The 17844-nt window shown below is 40.9% G+C and overlaps 1 protein-coding gene across 1 annotated transcript in view; it reads right to left on the bottom strand.

Annotated features, from left to right (window-relative positions):
- LOC102125253 (GDNF antisense RNA 1) overlaps window positions 1-17844 on the bottom strand; it is a 37249-nt gene that overhangs the window by 17345 nt on the left and 2060 nt on the right. The window contains exon 3 of the mRNA XM_073993181.1: window positions 17381-17470. Within this exon, the coding sequence (XP_073849282.1) occupies window positions 17381-17470 (90 nt within the window). The remainder of the gene's footprint in view (window positions 1-17380; window positions 17471-17844) is intronic.

The raw sequence follows: 17844 nt of genomic DNA, 5'->3' as shown, positions 1-17844 counted from the left end.
TGGGGAAGACAAGCACGCTTCCCAAGCAAAAGACCCACTTTTCCCTTAAGGGAAAATCCCAGGTTTGAAAGTATCACAGAAACAAAAAGAAAGATAACTAGAAAACAGGAGGTGGAAATGTTGATCCTAATGAAAAGCAAGGAAGCGGGGCAGAGACACCGACATCTGAATTGCCCGTGTGACAAAGTCTCAGGACAGAGGGAGGGCTGACACAGAGCTAGACTCCATTAAAGTGTTAGAATGACAAGTTCCTGCAACATGATAATTTAGAGACTTGTAATATATCTGTCCACACAATAGCTAATCTCAGAGTCAATGGTGTACTCCTTGAAGACAATCTGGAAACCTGGAAAATCCAAGACAAATGGTCTGTTAGCGTAAAGGATCTCAATGGTTTAAAGCCTCCATATATCATGGCTGCATGAAAGGATTCCTCTATAAACAGCGGAGCAAGACCACACTGCCTTATATCAAGACATTTTCAGCTTGTTTAAAAGGGGGCATTATTTTCCACTGGCAAATAGTTTCTTCACAATCTCTCTCTCTCTCTCTCTCTCTCTCTCTCTCTCTCTCACACACACACACACACACACACACACACACACACACACACCCTGCCTATCTGTGCACATGGAGGAAAACTGTTTTGACAGGTTTTTAAGTTATAAAGGCCTAAGCCTTTTTGTACTACTTTGGGAAGCTTAAAGCTACAGACTAGACCAGCTACAGCCCAGCCTGGTGAGACATCAGTCCCTGTGAGCTGGCCAGCATCACCTACTCCCTGCCCCCTGCCTTCCTGTCCTGCAACCAACAGTCTAATTGCTTTTGTACCTTTCTGAATAAACAAAAGTAGTTATTTTTTGTTTAATGTCATATATAGTTTATAAAATTAAGTGGTAAGTGTAGATAATAAGCATTTTATGTCAGCTATGTAATATATGAGCTTCAAGTCTATTTCTGTTGACTCTCAACCATCAGGCTCATGGCAAAGTCTTTATGACTATAGGATAGATAGGGGTGTATTAGCCACATATGTTGGAAGGAAGGGAAACAGGAGAAGGAATAACAGTCAGAACCGGCTGGCTTGTGCTGAGGTAATAACCATTCCCAAAATCTCAATGGCAAAAAAAAAAAAAAAAAGGCATCTTTCTCACTCTACTACATATCCATCTCAGGTCAGTGGGGGGTGAGATGGAGGGTGGGACCACTCCTTACTCCTCACTCCAAAACCCAGGCTGAGAAAGTGGCCACCAATTCCTACATTGCCAGGCATATGGCGGAGGGAAAGAAAGCTCTGCACAGCCTTGAACTGGCAATTAAATGCTTGATCTAATGGTGACACACAGCATCTCCACTCATATTTTATTGCCCTGAACTGGTCACATGGCCCAGTCACCAGTCACCCAATGACAAGGGGGCCAGGAAGTGAAATCCTACTCTGTGCCTGAAAGTCAAAGATCCAGAAAGATTTAGAGAACAGCACTAATGACCACTAAGAAGGGAGGATGGGAGAAGACCTACCAACTGACTATTGCTGACAAAGACACACTGAAAAATCCTACTACTGTCACTGACTGTACCCAGATCCTGACTCAACAGCATCTACCACTGCCTGTAAAACCTGCAAAGTAGAGGGCATGTCCCAAAAGATAATCCAGCTTTCATCCCAACATCTAAAGAAATAATCATGCACTTCTATTAAGATTGAATTTTGGCAACAGACAGGTGATAGGTGTTGCTTTGTAATTTTAAAAAATAAAGATTTTTTTGTTAACTATACAATATTTTCAAAATGTTTTCATTTCCCATGAAATAGGCATTCTCATATATTAATTTTAAGAACAAAGTTGGTTGGGCTTTTCTGAAATGTTATTGGCTAGGTGGCAAAGAACATTTAAAACATTCGTCACCCTTTGACTCGGAAATTCTACATCTAGAAATTAATCCTAAGAAAATAAGCAGAAATGCAAATAAAGGTTTATGTAAAAGCATATCGTCTTCCTTTTTTTTTTAAAGACAGGGTCTTGCTCTGTAGGCCAAGCTGCAGTGCTGTAGCCTGATGACAACTTGGCAGCCTCAACCTCCTAGGCTCAAGCGTAGCCCACTTCAGCCTCTCAAGTAGCTGGGACTACAGGTGCCTGCCACCACACATGGCTAATTTTTGTATTTTTTTGTAGAGATGGAGTTTTGCCATGTTGACCCAGGATACTCCCAAACTCCTGGGCTCCAATAATCCTCCTGCCTCAGACTTCCAAAGTACAGCAATTACAGGAGTGAGCCACCATCCCCAGCCTAAAATGTTTTTATGTTTTATAGATGTTTTCTGTAGCATTATTATTAATACTCCAAACAGGAAGTAACATAAATGTCTAATAAAAGGGAATGGGTCAAATAAATATGGCTACCTTCATACAACAGAATATTGCATATTGGTTTGGTGAAATGGCTCAGCAGGCTGATGTGATAATACAATGAAGTACTCTATTGCCATTAGGAATCACAATTATTAGGGTTATCTAGAAATATGGAAAGAACTACATGAAGTAATAATAACAAGACAAAGTAGAACTCAATAATATACATATTAAAATTCTATATGATATAAATCAGTTCTACATTAAATTCAGAAAAGATTAGGGCATATATCGATGTTCCAGAAATTTGTGTTTTTCTGATGATCTCGTATGTGTTCAGATGTTTTGTTAAACTCTTGTTCAGCTGATGAAAGAAGAACAAGGATGAAGAAATGAAAAGGGAGGGGAGGAGAAAAAGAAGAGAGAAAAACGGAAGAAGGGGAAAGTAGAAATAGAAAGTAGAAAGGGGACCAGAAAGACAGAAAGATTTAGAAAGTTTATTGTAGCAACTACCATAGCATCTCCATGCTGTCCATCCCAGGCAAAGTCCTGAGTAGGCTTTTCCTCCATGAGCTACAAAACAACAATGTGATTTTAGTTTACCAAAATGTAAGAATTTTTGCTGTTCATTAAATACATGGGAAGTATAGGAAAGATCTTCAATACCTCTACATCACATTCACAGATACATTTGCCACTTAGGAGAATTGAGCTTTGGCCTCTAAGCAGTGGCCTCTAAACCACCTGGGAGGTTCAATAAATACCCAGTGAACTGGCTGGGTGTTTCTGGGCTATGTGGTACCTGGTCTGACTAATTCCAATTGGTAGCGTAGACCAGGAAGGCTGAGTGACAAGACTGGGTCTGGGCTTAGTCAAACTTTGTGCAGCCCTCCTTGAGGGTGAAACAGAGGACCTAGAAGCTAGTATTAGAAATCTTCAAATAAACAAGAAACTTTTTCAACTCAGTAGGCTACCAACAATGAGATACCATCAAACACCCACCACAGTGGATAAAATTAAAAAGACTGACAATATTAAGCACTGCTGAGGATGTAAGCAACTGGGCCCCTCATACATTGCTGGTGAGAGTACAGAATGGTACAACCACTTTGGAAAACCGTTTGGCCCCTTTTAATGTAATTCCACTCCTAGGTTAATACTTGAAGAAAATGAATGCATATGTCCACAAAAAAAAGACTTGTTCAAGAATGTTCATGGTGACATCAGTCATAATAGTTCAGATTTGTTCCATGTCTCTTTTCTCTAAGATGAGTGACTTCCCAGGACATGGTTGAGTCCAGGAGCACCAAAGGGCAGAAGAAACTTGCCATGCCTATTGAAGTCTCACTCAGAACTGACACACAGTCACTTCCATCCTTCCTATTGATCAAAGCAAGACACATGGCAAAGCACTTACTGAGCATTTACTGCAAGCGTGGCTCTTCTCATGCATTTTAATCTTCATAACAATACAGTGAGAGGGGTACAATTATTATCCTCTTTTATAGATGATAAAACTGTAAATAATTTTTCCAGTCACAAGACTAGTAAATGGCAGGGATTTGAGTGCAGAGAATTACACTCCAAAGCCCCTTATACTGAACGTAGAGTTAGAAGATCCTAGATACAGAGTTTACTTATACAGCCATCACAAAAGTCTATGGAGTGAATTGGGACATAAATTTTTCAGTGGCTTGAACAAGTCACTTAACCTATTTGGCTTTCAATTTCTTATTGTGTAAAATCAGAGTTATACTAGATTGACCTCTAAGCTCAATTCCACTTATAGATTTAATGCCAAGATTCTGTGAACTCATTGGAACATTTACCATTAACCTGATAACAAATGTAAATGGATAATTTGCTAATCACTACAAGTGAGCCCCAACTACCCCGATTTCAATATAAGCAACCATATTCAGGGAAGTCACAATGAGATGATTAAGTCTATACAGAATAGATACTAATTTGAATCTCATTTAAAAAAATGAATTTTGCTTTTTGGTTAATCCTAAAAGCACTAGAAAAAAAGTAATTCATTGTCAAATTAAACAAATTCCTTTGTTAATGCAAGATTTTTGTTCATTTTTTTAATAACAAATTGCAGTTCCCATGGAAGCATGGTTATGCTGCTAGCACCTGAGTCTTATCCTCTACACTCTGTACCTTTCTCATGGGGAAAAAGTAGAGTGAGGTCGATGCCCAGGAGAACTGCAAATCCCTTTCCCATAAGAACAAGAGCAACTGCTGAAATTGTCTCACATCTACTGTTACTTAAAATAACCTCTGAACATTTTCTAAGAATTTTTTTACCAGTGTACTTCTCTAGTCTTTCCAAATGGACTTACAGACTTAGAAAACACAGATGATTTCTATTTGTTTGCATCTTTATGATCACTTGGTACTGTACTGTTTTGTAAAACTGGATGGATTGATGGGTGGATGGATGGATGGATGGATGGATGGATGGATGGATGGATGGACGCACAGATGCACAGATGCATGGATGGACAGAGGGATGGACGAGTGGGCTACCACACACACTGTACCTCTCTTAGGAATGCTCTTTCCAATTCACTTAGACTGTTTCACCTAATTAACTCCTATTCATATGTTGGCTCTCAGCTCAAGCATTGCTTCCTCCGAGAAGCTTTCTCTGATCTCCAGTCAAGATCAGATTCCTTCATTATGTCCTTACCTAGTGTAGTGTTCCTTTCTTCAGATCACTAAGCTACATGGGGTTATGTATTCATCAGTATGATTACACACAAGTTTAATGTTCATCTCTTCTAGGCCATAAATTCCATGAGAGTGGGATCACATATGGGCTTTAAAAATGAATGAACAAATAAATGAATAGGTGAATGAATGAACTGTGAGCTATGAGCCTGGAACTTGGATATAAAGATAATTCTACCATAATCATAAAGTTGTAGTATTTAAGAAAAGCAGGAAACTTCAAGGTCAAATGGCACTTACATAATAAAAGAATCTTAGAGCTTTGAGGGACCTTTGGTTCAATATCCTACACAATGTGGGAATATGCGCACTGAATATTTGACCTGTATGAACAAAGTGTATAATTTGTGTATGACTTGATTTTTGGAATAGGCATTTAATTCCTTGGGAAATGTCATTTGCTATGGTACCCTAAAACTCAGATGTTTCATTAAGTTCATATTAGTGTAAATTTTATTCTAAAGGATTATTTTATTCATGATTTTTCAATTAATCAATTTATAGGTCTACCTAACTCAATACAATGCAATAGGTGTGGGCGTGTGTGTGTATACACACACAGTATATAAACTAAATTATATGGAAATCATATATTCATCAATGAAATCATTTAAAGTGTACCAATTATGTCACTATTTAAACAAATGTTAAGATAAATTATTTCATAAAATGAATAATAGTTTAAACTTCAGACTATTTGACCTCTAATCTGTGTTTTGCAAGTCTAGATTTTTAATCCGAACTTTCTGAAAATGAGACCCACCTATATAGGCACCTACAGTTCTGGATTTTACAATGACGAGATTCCCCAGAAAAATGACTGTGGAGCATGTTATCATCATGTGTAATAGTTGAGGATTAAACTGGTTCTCTCTAGTATGTTCCAGAAGCCACATCCAGATGACCTTCAGATTCCTCCCTTCTTCTGCTTCCTTCTGAGCTGGGTACTGGTTGATTGTCAATTCCATCCTGATGCAGCCTCAACTCGCAGCCTGACCCTGCCAGCCGACTACCATGGTCTTTGCCTATTATGTGCCCATGTGGACACCTTGTATGGCACCTGGAGTATTCACAGAAAATTAGCTCATCAACTCTTCACCCAACACGATGCCAGACATACAATTTGTAATGGGAGAAAAAATAATAATGTGATCACACTATTAGCTTCTCCTCCCTCTTCCTCGCTAGCAGAACCCCGACTGTCTAGGCAGCATTGTACCCCAGTCCCAGAAGCTGATTCACGGTTAGTCTACAAGCCAGGCACATCAATCCTCCTTCCTTTCGCCAGTGATTGGTCTAGGACAGGTACATGAACCAGTTTTGACCAATGAGATGTGAAGGGAAGGCTACTAGGGGGATGCTAGGAAAGACTTTCCTATCTGATTAAAGAGAGGCCTAGGCTGGGTGCGGTGGCTCACGCCTGTAATCCCAGCGCTCTGGGAGGCCAAGGCAAGTGGATCACGAGGTCAGGAGATCAAGACCATCCTGGCTAACACGGTGAAACCCTGTCTCCACTAAAAATACAAAAAAATTAGCCGGGCATGGTGGCAGGCGCCAGTAGTCCCAGCTACTCCGGAAGCTGAGGCAGGAGAATGGCGCGAACCCAGGAGGCAGAGCTTGCAACGAGCTGAGAACACGCCACTGCACTCCAGCCTGGGTGACACAGCGAGACTCGGTCTCAAAAAAAAAAAAAAAGAGAGAGAGAGAGGGCTGGAAGATCTCTTTTCACTCCATTCCCTGCTTCCTTCTTGTTTGGGACATCGTACTGTAAGCACATGACTCTTGAGAGTTATGACATCCATCTTGCACTATGAAAAGAGGCATCACCAACACAGGGACATCAGCAGAATGTAAAGAGCAAGTGTCAGGTCTTTAATGACATCATCAAGCCACTACACTAACCCTGGGAACTGGTACATCCAGGTAAGTGAACTACAAATGTCTTTATGGCTTAAGCCGTTGTTAATCGAGCTCTGGGCTACTTATACCAAACACATTCCTAACACAAATAATAATACAACCAATATCTTATGTCAGCACGGCACTTCACATTCTTCGAAATACTTTTAAATCCATTACTTTATGTAATCCTGCAACAATCCTGGAAAGGGATGGTGCAACTATTATTATCCGCCATTTTTACAAATACAGAAACAGATTTAGAAAGAATCAATCTCATGTAAAAAAAAGTCAAAAGAACCAGACCTAGCACTGATTCAAGACTCTTTGCTTTAGTCCAGGAGTTGGCAAACTATGGTCCAAATGTGCAGCGATGAACTAAGAACATGTTTTGCATTTTTTAAATAGCTAAAAATAAATTAAAAGAGCACTATTTCATGACACATAAAAATGTCAAATTCAAATTTTAGTGTCCATAAGTAAAGATGTACTGGAATACAGCTATGCTCATTTGTTAACATGTTGTCTATGACTGCTGAAATTACAGCACTATTTGACCTCTAATCTGTGTTTTGCAAGTCTAAATTTTTAATCCGACCTTTCTGAAAATGAGACCCATCTATACAGGTGCTGCAATTACAGCACTAAAGCAGTCAGTAGCTGTTCATACTACCATATGGCCCACAAAGCCTAAAATAGCTACTATTTGCCCCTTTGCAGAAAAAGTTTGCCAACCTCTGCCTTAGTCCTATCACCCCCACTCATAAAAACTTATGCTCCAATAAAAAACTACGCAGAGTGGTTAGAACACCGTATTTTACACCCTAGCTTGGTGATCTGAGGTTTAGTTGCTATTTGTCATTTTTTTCCATTGTCTGACTATAACCTACTGACAGCTTCATAATCTCCAGACTACCCAGATAGGAGCAGCGAAATGGCTTGACTAACTGCTAATTAATCAGTCTGGCTTGAATTCTCCCTTCAGTAAACACTAGAACACATCTGTTTGAAACAATGTTTTGATGAAACAGTCCCTCAATCAAAAAGAAAAAAACTCACATCCCATGCATGCTCTGCTGCAGTTTTTCTTCTCTGAGATTTGCCATCATCTGAATGTAAATGAATCATGCTAAATCTGGTATCAAACCCACAAAAGACATCTAGGGAGATTATGAGCAACCATGTTACACAAACTAAGATTATGCAAACCATGTAGCAGATATAAAACAAGTCATTCCATATCTTAATCATTTTCTTGCTTTGATCTTTGTAACATAATATTTAATGAACACTACATTTCACTAGATGAGAAATATATATGTGAATATTTAATAGAGTACCTAGTACATATTTTGCACTTGTTAAAAATTAGTTGAACCTGAAATTCAATGAACCACGAGGAAGAATATTTTTAAACCACTTAATTGTCGAAAACAATAAAGTATGCATCTTTAGCACATAAATTCTAGGAGTCGGCAGTCTATGAAGATTTATCTCAAAATAAATTTTTTCTTGTTCTTGAGGCTTCGGTTTAAACCACTTCATAGAACCCCCAAAACATGCCTTAAAAGATACAATGCCAGCTTTATTCCGGAGCAGGCCAACATGGTTTCACCGGTTTATAAATCTCTGCATTGTTGTAAAACAGAAACAACATGCCAGTCTGCAAAGATTCTTTCACAAGTCTTAAATTTAAGTTATACTCACCCCACTATAGTCATCAAACAGAGGGCCTGAGTTCTCCATGATAGAGTTTTTTTCTAGGGGTTCAGAACTCCTGATCCCTGTCACCTGGAGAGCCCAATGTTTCAAGTTTATCTGCTGCCTCTGCTGCCTGGCTCTGTGGTCATTACCAGGCTCCCAGGGCTGGCCTAACAGCTCACGATAGAAGTACACAGGCAAAGAAACAAACAGCCGCGTGAATTCTAGCAGCATTCAAACCTTAAACAACCTGAGAAAAGTTGCTGAATCAAAAATGGAATCTAAAAAACTCAAACTCATATAAGTTGAATTTCTAGAATGGTGGTTACCAGGGGCCAGGGTGGGAGGGGTGGCAGGGGGAGGGAGGAAAAAGGTGGGAAAAGGGAGACGTTGGTCAAAGCACTCAAAGTTTTGGTTGGACCTAAGGAATAGGTTCTGGTGATCTATTACACAGCATGGTGACTACCATTAATAATAATGAGGTATTGTAGATTTCAAAATAGCTAAAAGAACTATTTTAAATGCTCCCATCACAAAGAAATGGTAAGTATCTGAGGTGATGGGCATGTTATTTAGCTTAATTTGATCAGTCTACAATGTATACATGTATCAAAACATCATGTTGTACCCCACAGATACATACAATTATCATTTGTCGATTAAAAGTAAAAAAAAAAAAAAATTTTTTTTAAGGAACAAACTCGGAGAAACAGCTCTCAAAACATTCTAGCAAAGAACATAAGGGCTACATCCAATTGGCCCAGCCTCCAAAAGAAAAGGAATTGTAAAATGTGCAAACTTATAAAAAAGTAATGGCTGAAAATGTTATTTCTTTCCTAGACAAAAGCTTTATTTCAATGATTACACATTCTCTGGGAGAATTGATAAGACACTGGTAATTGTGTTACCAGAGAAGTGAATGGCTTAAAGATGGCATGAGAGAAAGAATCACTTATCAACGAAAATACCTTTGCACCTTTTGAAAGGTATAATGTGCATATATAATCTCGTCAAGTAATTGCATTAAGTTTTTAAGATTACATATTACACACCCAACACATATCATGAGTAGACCAAAGTTACTAAAAGCACACAATGCAAGGTGTGACTTCCAATGAGAGTCTTCATTCTTTCATTCATTTAACAAGTAGTTATGTGCTAGATACTAAGGAGATGAACATTTAAAATGTGGTTCCTGCCCTTACAGAACATTTGGTCTAATGTAGCCATGGCTATGCATACAAGCAATTTCATACAATAAGTATGAACTGCAGTAGAACAGAGAAAGGATTCCCAATAAACATTGAGACATTTATTTCTTCAAACATACGTTACAGCCTCCTGGTAGTCACCTGGAGACACCAATCACTTAGTCCAGAAATGTTGTGATTGTTTAGCATTGAGAGTTCCTCTTCTGGAATCAGTTTAAAAGCTATATGAGTGATCTACTGCCATAACGATGCTGCATAACAACCACAAAATCCCACGGGTATACAATAAGCCTTCCTTGCTTATTCCAGACTGGTTGGAGAAGTAGTGCTTCTCCAACCAGTTGATCTTTACAGGCTCATTTACACGTCTGGGGATGAAGAGTGGAGGGGAAATCAGTTGGCTCTCAGTTCATCTAAACTGACCTTGCCTGTGACAAACGGAGCAACACTGCTCTGTTCCACACGACTCTCATCCTCCAGCAAGCTAGCCCAGGCATGTTCTCCTGGCAATGGCATAGCTTTGAAAGAGGAAGTGGAAACATGTTTACCTTGTGAGTCTTGGCTCAAAACTGGCACACTCTCACTACCATTGCATTCTACTGCCTAAGACAAGTCACAATGCCACTTCAGATTCAGACAAGGGGGAAATAGACACCATCACTTTAGCAAGAGGAACTGCAGAGTCACATAGCAAAGAGCATAGATACAGAGAAGGGTGAAGAACTGAGGCCATGATTGCAATTTACCACTGAGCCATGAACAGTCTCTAAATTATCTTCTCTTGGTTTTAACCCTCCTCTTTCACTAGAATTGATTTCAGATGTTTTGATCTTTGCTCAAAATTCAACCCACCCTCAAAACCCAGAGAACTGCCATCCCTGAATATAGAGATGCTGTCTCATGACTTGTTTTTGTCCCTCAGCAACTGCCAACACAGGGCCTTATGAAGGGAGATGCCTAAATGATATTTGTTGGATGGATGAACAATTGTGTTTGCAGGTTATAAAAGTGTTTCGAGTGATAGGTGCATATTAGGATATACAGATAGTCTTCTCAGATGACCACTTTGAAACAGATGCCACATTCTAATATGTTGGTGTCCCTGAGTTTGTATAAAAAATTGACCCATTAGATTTAGGTCACATTCCTACTATTCAAGATTGTAAAGCAGATGCTTATTACATTTATCTTAACTTTAGCTTTTGTTTTTTACTCAGATTTCTAAAATGTACCTCCCAATCTTTCACCCATTATTTTTCAAATAGTGAAGTCATTCTACAAATAGGTATTCCCTACTCTCATGCTGGGTATATTATCTGCTGACTTACCACTGGCTAGAGAGTGCCTCTGGAAAGGATAACAATGGCCTACCTTACAGGCCTCTTCTGGGAAGTTACATGATAAACTGCTCGAAGAAATGTCTGCAAATTTGCCTTGTGTAATATTAATTCTTTACATTTCTAGAGCTGCCTTTCTCTCAAAGAATTCCAAGTGCTTCACATATGGTCCCCCAGATCCTCTTAGAGTGTAAATTATGCCCCAGGAGTAAGTTAATTGCTTGCAGGGAGGCATTTAACTCTTTCAGGTCACTAGGGTTCCACTTACAGCATTGCAGGAGGGCAGTAATTTACCAAATAATACCCCAGTGACCGGAAAGTATTTGTGCAATATAAATTATTCCCAGGGAGTAACTTATGAACTCAGAAAACCTGGTTTATTATCTCATCTATTCACATAGATTCCCAGGGAGGGAGAGAAGGAGCAAGAAAAGAAAAATGGGTAGAAAAATAGGTGAGGCTACAAGTTTCCCAAGCTCCCACAGCTTGTCAGGGGCAGAGCTCCAACTTGAGTTGCCTGATCACTGGCATGCCTTCCTCTCAACTCGAGGCTGTGGGACTTGGGGGTGTCAACCTGAAGTTTCTGCTAATCAGGGCCAGGACTAGGATGAGGTGAGAGAGGTGCCTCAGTGGCTTCACCTGAGTCCTGGCCCTGCTGCTACATCAGTGAGATATGTATTAGCTTGAAACACTCAAGGGACCATAAAATCCACACTCGCATGCACTGCTTGCTTCTATTAAATCCATAAAAAATTGTTGAGGATTCATGAATTGATTGATTAGTGTTTCCACATGGAGGAAAAATGGAGAAGGCAATGGAGGAGGCGGTGTAAGAGTAAAGAGGAATGGGTGTCATGTTGCTCTGTTGCCATTCTTGGAAAGAGTCAAACAATTCATGTATTTTAGGTAAGAGCAGAAGAGACTAGACTGAAGTTTATTACGTAATTAATATATGGCATGGAGGTCTCTTGGAAAATTTTGGCTTAAAGATCCAAATACTGGCCAGAGGCAGCAGCTCATGTCTGTTATCCCAGCACTTTGGGAGACCAGGTGGAAAGACAGCTTGAGCCCAGGAGTTCCAGACCAGCCTAGGCAATATAGGGAGACTACATCTCTATTTTCTTTTTGCTCTTTTTTTTCTTTTTTTTTTTTTTTTTTTTTTTTGAGATGGAGTCTCACTCTGTCGCCCAGGCTGGAGTGCAGTGGCACGATCCCAGCTCACTGCAACCTCCACCTTCCTAGTTCAAGCAATTCCCCTGTCTCAGCCTCCCGAGTAGCTGGGATTAGAGCTGCACGCCATCACGTGTGGCTAATTGTTTTGTATTTTCAGTAGAGACGGGATTTCACCATGTCGGGCAGGCTGGTCTCAAACTCCTGACCTCAGGCAATCCACCCGCCTCGGCCTCCCAAGGTGCTGGGATTACAGGTATAAGCCACCACGTCCAGCCTATTTTCTTTACAAAAATAAATAAATAAATAAACAAAGGTCCAAATACTGAGTCCTTGTCAGAATCAACTGACCACTATGAATTCCCATTCTTTAGGAAGGTTCCAAAAGTGTACAACAGGAACTAGGTGGTCCACAAAAGAATTAGGATACTGGTATCTCGACTCCCCACTCAAATCTCTCTCTTCCGCCCAACCCCCACCTATCTCTGTGCCTTTGTGATGGCTGTCTAAAAGTCAATTACAAAAATATCATGGCCTCTTAAGGGGGAAAAAAATGTATTTAGTGCTCTGCTCTCTGCCTGGGAGTTTTGCTGTTCCAAAACGCAGCAATCAACTTCTTTTCAAAGTTCTGCTACCCATTCAACCTGACATTAACCTCTGCCCCCAATAGAGATCCCAGTTGATTTACCTGAATTTTGATTTACTTCTTGCCTCAATAAAATACACTAAATCACAATTTGAAAAGTGACAGAACACTCCCTATGTGCCCCCTTCCATACACATACACACACACACACACATAAAACCAGTGAAATAACTGTATAGCACACTTACTTGGATGGTAAGACTGTCAAAGAGTGGCATTGGGTAGCCACTTAACCACTCTCTGCCTCCATTTTCTCACCTTGTAAGATGAGGAGCTTGGACTAGAAGTCTCAGGTCCCTTCCAATTCTGGAGCTGATAAGTCTCATCAAAGTGATAACTTTAACCTATACTGGAGTCGGCAAATCATAGCCCTTGGGTCATATCTCGTCCACTGCCTGCTTTTGTATAGTCCATGAGCTAAGAATGGTTTTTACATTTAAAAATCAAAAAAGTATTACATGACATGGAAAAAAATTATATTATCATTTACATATCATTTGTGGGTGCTCTTGCAACACAAGGCTAGAGTTGAGAAGTTGCAACATAAACAGTATGCCTGCAAAGCCTAAAATATTTAGGGTCTTTACAGAAAACGTTTGCTAACCCCAGACCTAAGCCATCAGACCATTTGCATAGTAAGAAAGTCTGCTGCAACACTCTCACCTGACTGAAGTTTTATCTCTGGAAAAGAGGAATCTCACAAAGTAATTTCAAGAGCCAAAAACAAAATTAGTGGACAATTAGAAAATTTGACCCTTATGAAAGAAACTGCTGGAAATCACCGATAAATCTCCAACGTCAGGATTGATTTCTTACGAGAAATGATTTACTCCAAAGAATTTGTCACTTCCCACTACTTGCAAAAAGGCCATTACAGTGAATTTTTCCCCTTTCCTTTTTTTTTTCTTTTCACTTTTTTAAAGTGGTCTGAAGGCAAATCTATCTTTCCTTCATGAGTAATAGGATCATTCGTGAAAATGGCTGTTAAAAGCAAGCAAGCATGGAACAAATCGCGGTCCAATAAAGCAGTGACTTTGAAAAGGAAATTGCCCTGCTTAAGTGATGGATTCTGTTTCAGTCCTCACGACCCAAGTTATGAGGCAGTCCAGGGACCCGGGTCCTGGCCCTTATAGTCAAAGCAGCTGCAAAGCTCCACTGGGAACTGGCCAAGGACTCTGTGAATGGCCAAAAGCGAACCCACCCACCCCACCACTTCTACAGACTGCAAGCCTACAGGGCTACAGAGGCTTAGCAAGAATGTGGCAGCACCTAGCATCTAGTCTCCTCCAGCGACCCTTTCAGCCAGCCTGGAGTGTCCCCTCACCCCTGCCTTCTCTCTGCTTACTTACTCCAATCAAGGCCTACTTTGAGTTCCATAACCTTATAATACCCTGTATTATTTTTCATCATTTTATGGTTATGTTTTCTCTTCCCAAGGACTGTAAGATCCTTGAGCACAAATTGCACCGATCATTTAGACAACTTTCAGTTAGAGACAAGAAATCCTGGCGAAGAGGACGATAGCAATGAAACAGGAGATTGTGTTCGAACCTTTTTTCTCAAAGAGGAGATGGGAGGCTTGAACAATGTTTGCTCTCTCTGATTCTCAGGCAGGTTTCCTAGATAAAAAGCTGAGATCTGGGGACAATGTGAGAATCCTTAGCAGTATGCTGTTGTTGCTTTGTCAGAAGATGTTCTGCCTATTGAGAGCAGAGTTGGTGCTGCAAATTCTTCCCTTCTGGACTTCGCTGAGGAACAGCTTCAAATCAAACTGTTCCATTTCCTTCAGAATAGAGAAGATGGAGCCTCAAAGCTGTAGGGCTCCCTACTTTCAGCTTATGGGGGCGTGAGACTGCGACATCAGGCCATACCCTTGTTCCCAAGACACCAAATGTTTGCTTCCCATCTTAACTCTATTCAAGGCAGTCACTTCAGAAGGAACGTTTGCTGAATTCATCTGTATGCTGTAGCCATGTAAATAAATGTTCTTTCAAAATTAGAAATATTTGCTTTAATTCTAAATTAAATTTAACATTTTCCTTTATATTACTGTTTTAAGATACTTTGTATTTTGAAAGGAATTTAATGTTTTAGAAGAGTCTTAGTCCTAGAACCTATCAAAGCAGGGCTTCTTCATTTTGCTTTCAAAAAGAATCATAAGATGATTGTAACCACTGGGAAAACATAAAGCCAATTCATTAACCTGGAGGTATCTAAAAAATCAACCACTGAGCTCCACCCCTCAAGAGATTCTGATTTAATTGCCCTGAATGGGGCCTAGGTATGGGACTTTTTTTTTTTTTTTTTTTTTTTTTTTTTTGAGACAGAGTCTCACTCTGTCATCCAGGCTGGAGTACAGCGGTGCAATCACTACTCACTGTAATCTCCACCTCCCAAGTTCAAGCAATTCTCATGCCTCAGCCTCCCAAGTAGCTGAGATTACAGGTGCCCACCACCACAACCAGCTCATTTTTCTATTTGTAGTAGAGACTGGGTTTCGCCATGTTGGCCAGACTGACCTCAAACTCCTGACCCCAAGTGATCCACCCGCCTCAGCCTCCCAAAGTGCTGGGATTACAGGTGTGAGCCACCACGCCTAGCCTACAGGTCTGGGTATTTTTTGAAATCTCCCCAGTGTTTCTCTGGCCATGTGAAAATCAGACTCCAGGACATGAGTCTCATACATACTTCTGTTGGAGTATTTATCACTTTATACCATCAATACTCATGTGCATATCTCCCTCTCTGTAGTGATAGTTTCTGAAGGGCTGGGAGAGGACTGTCAAAACCCAAAGTGCCTACCATTAACCCAGATCCTTCTGAAGGACCATCTGCTGTGGAGGGAAGGTGGGGAGGAACTCTAGGAAGTATCTCAAGCAAAGGTGGCCAGGCTCTGTACTCCATGATGCCAACAACCTGGACACGGATGATTGGCCCAGGATAGGCACCTGCCCCCAGGTCTGCGGCTATACAGGGTGTTTTGCAACCTGTAAGGAGCCTGATACAAAGGCTCAGTCCAACTCTCACCCCTGGTGAATCCCCAGCGGGGCCAACTAGATCCTTTCACTAAAGGAGTTTAAATGTGAGATCAACTGAGAGCTGAGCAGTTGGTAGCAGGAGCAGAAGCCAAAGGACACCCAGGGAAAAACAGCGAGAGAGGAGCTGAATCACCTTGGCGGCTAAGCCTGTTAGTAGGAATCGGCAGATGCCTGCTGCTGAGGGGGCAGCGAGATAACCCAGCCACAGAGCTGTATCCTGAATGACCTTCCAGTTCCTGAACTTCAATCCAGTTTTCGTGAGGCCTGGCTGGGTGGCCTTTCCGGAAGGCTTTTCGGAGACACGTGGCTGAATGGTGGAGATTCCGGTCAGCCTTCCTTCCACAGTAAACTCCCATTACTTAGGGTAAACTCAGTGGTATCTGTTCCTTGCAAACCCCCCCACCCTGCCCCCCAAAAAAGTCCAATCAGCACAATGCCCAGGGTCTAGCACTTTGCCTGGCACACAGCAAGTGCTAAATATTTGCAGGTGCTTGGACGGCCTGATCATCCCCAGCAAAAAGCCTTCTGAAAATAAAGAAATCATTCCGAGTAAGAACATTGATGAGGTTCGTCTTCAAATTCCGAAAACAACGCTAAAAGGCAATAAAAAATTAAGCTTATTCTGCCCTCCAATTTCTGAATCTATCTACATTTCTACCATAAATCTATCAAAGAGCAAAATGTCATTTTCTGCAGAACTGCAAAGAGCATCCTAATTTCAGCTAAGGTATGTTTGGATGACTTGATTTTCACTTCGCTTAATCTTAAATCACAGCAACATTAGTAAGAACAATTTTCCTCCCACACTCGCTTCACTGACAAACCTGCAAAGTAGCTGATCTTTGACTTTTAAGAAGTTTAATAATACATGATCTTCCCCCCCACACTGCCACACGCATTTCCCCTGCCTATTGTCTGTATCAGCTACTTGAAGAACACATACTCCCAACAACCGGATGAGTCATAAAACAAGAGGTACATGGAAGTAAACTGAGCCTGTTTACACTTTCCCTGGCCCCAGCTAATAAAATAAAAGAGGTCCCACTGAATTCAGGTCCACTGGCTTCCGGAAAGCAGGTTTCTGCTTAGCAAAGACATGCCCTATTTAGTACATTATTTTAGAGGTAGAGCCAATTCCATGCCCCATGTGAATAAAATGTATTTACGGTTATAACCATGCACAGGGTGTGTAAGGACTTGCCCTCCTCCTGTCCTCTACAAAAGAAGGCTCAGGCAGCTTCTGGTGGTGAGCTAACCAACAAAAGCAATGCCTAGAAGGTCTCACCTCTCCCATCCACAGAGCTCTGGAATAGGGGCCGGACCTCTGGTCGCTGGAAACTCAGCACCCAAGGGGGTGCTTGCTGAAGTTTCCCATCTGCATTTTTGAAAATCTGGATAAAGGCAGGTTTAGCTCAACCTCCCCGGACCCGTTCCCGATAAAGTGATCTTATGCCTCTGGAATTGGGATTTTGAATGTATGTGCCTACCCCATGTCTGGTGTTAGATTACAACAGCATGAAAATGGAGCCTAGGACTGAGGAACCGGCCAGCCTCAGAAGCCTTCTTCATTGCCTGCCATGTAATACATGATATGCAAAGCCTCTGACTTCAGCCAGCAGATATTTGGAGACCGTGTTGGCCTTAGCATGGGGACTAAACTAATGTGTGTTTAGGTCAGAAAGCGAATCAGAAAAGCCACTGGAGGGCACGTCACGGAGTGAGAGCTCTATAAATTCATCCCCACTCGCA

This window comes from Macaca fascicularis, chromosome 6, assembly GCF_037993035.2.
Source record: "Macaca fascicularis isolate 582-1 chromosome 6, T2T-MFA8v1.1".
Taxonomy (NCBI): domain Eukaryota; kingdom Metazoa; phylum Chordata; class Mammalia; order Primates; family Cercopithecidae; genus Macaca; species Macaca fascicularis.
The sequence above is the reverse complement of the archived record's forward strand: the minus strand, read 5'-3'. Positions and strand labels throughout refer to the sequence as shown.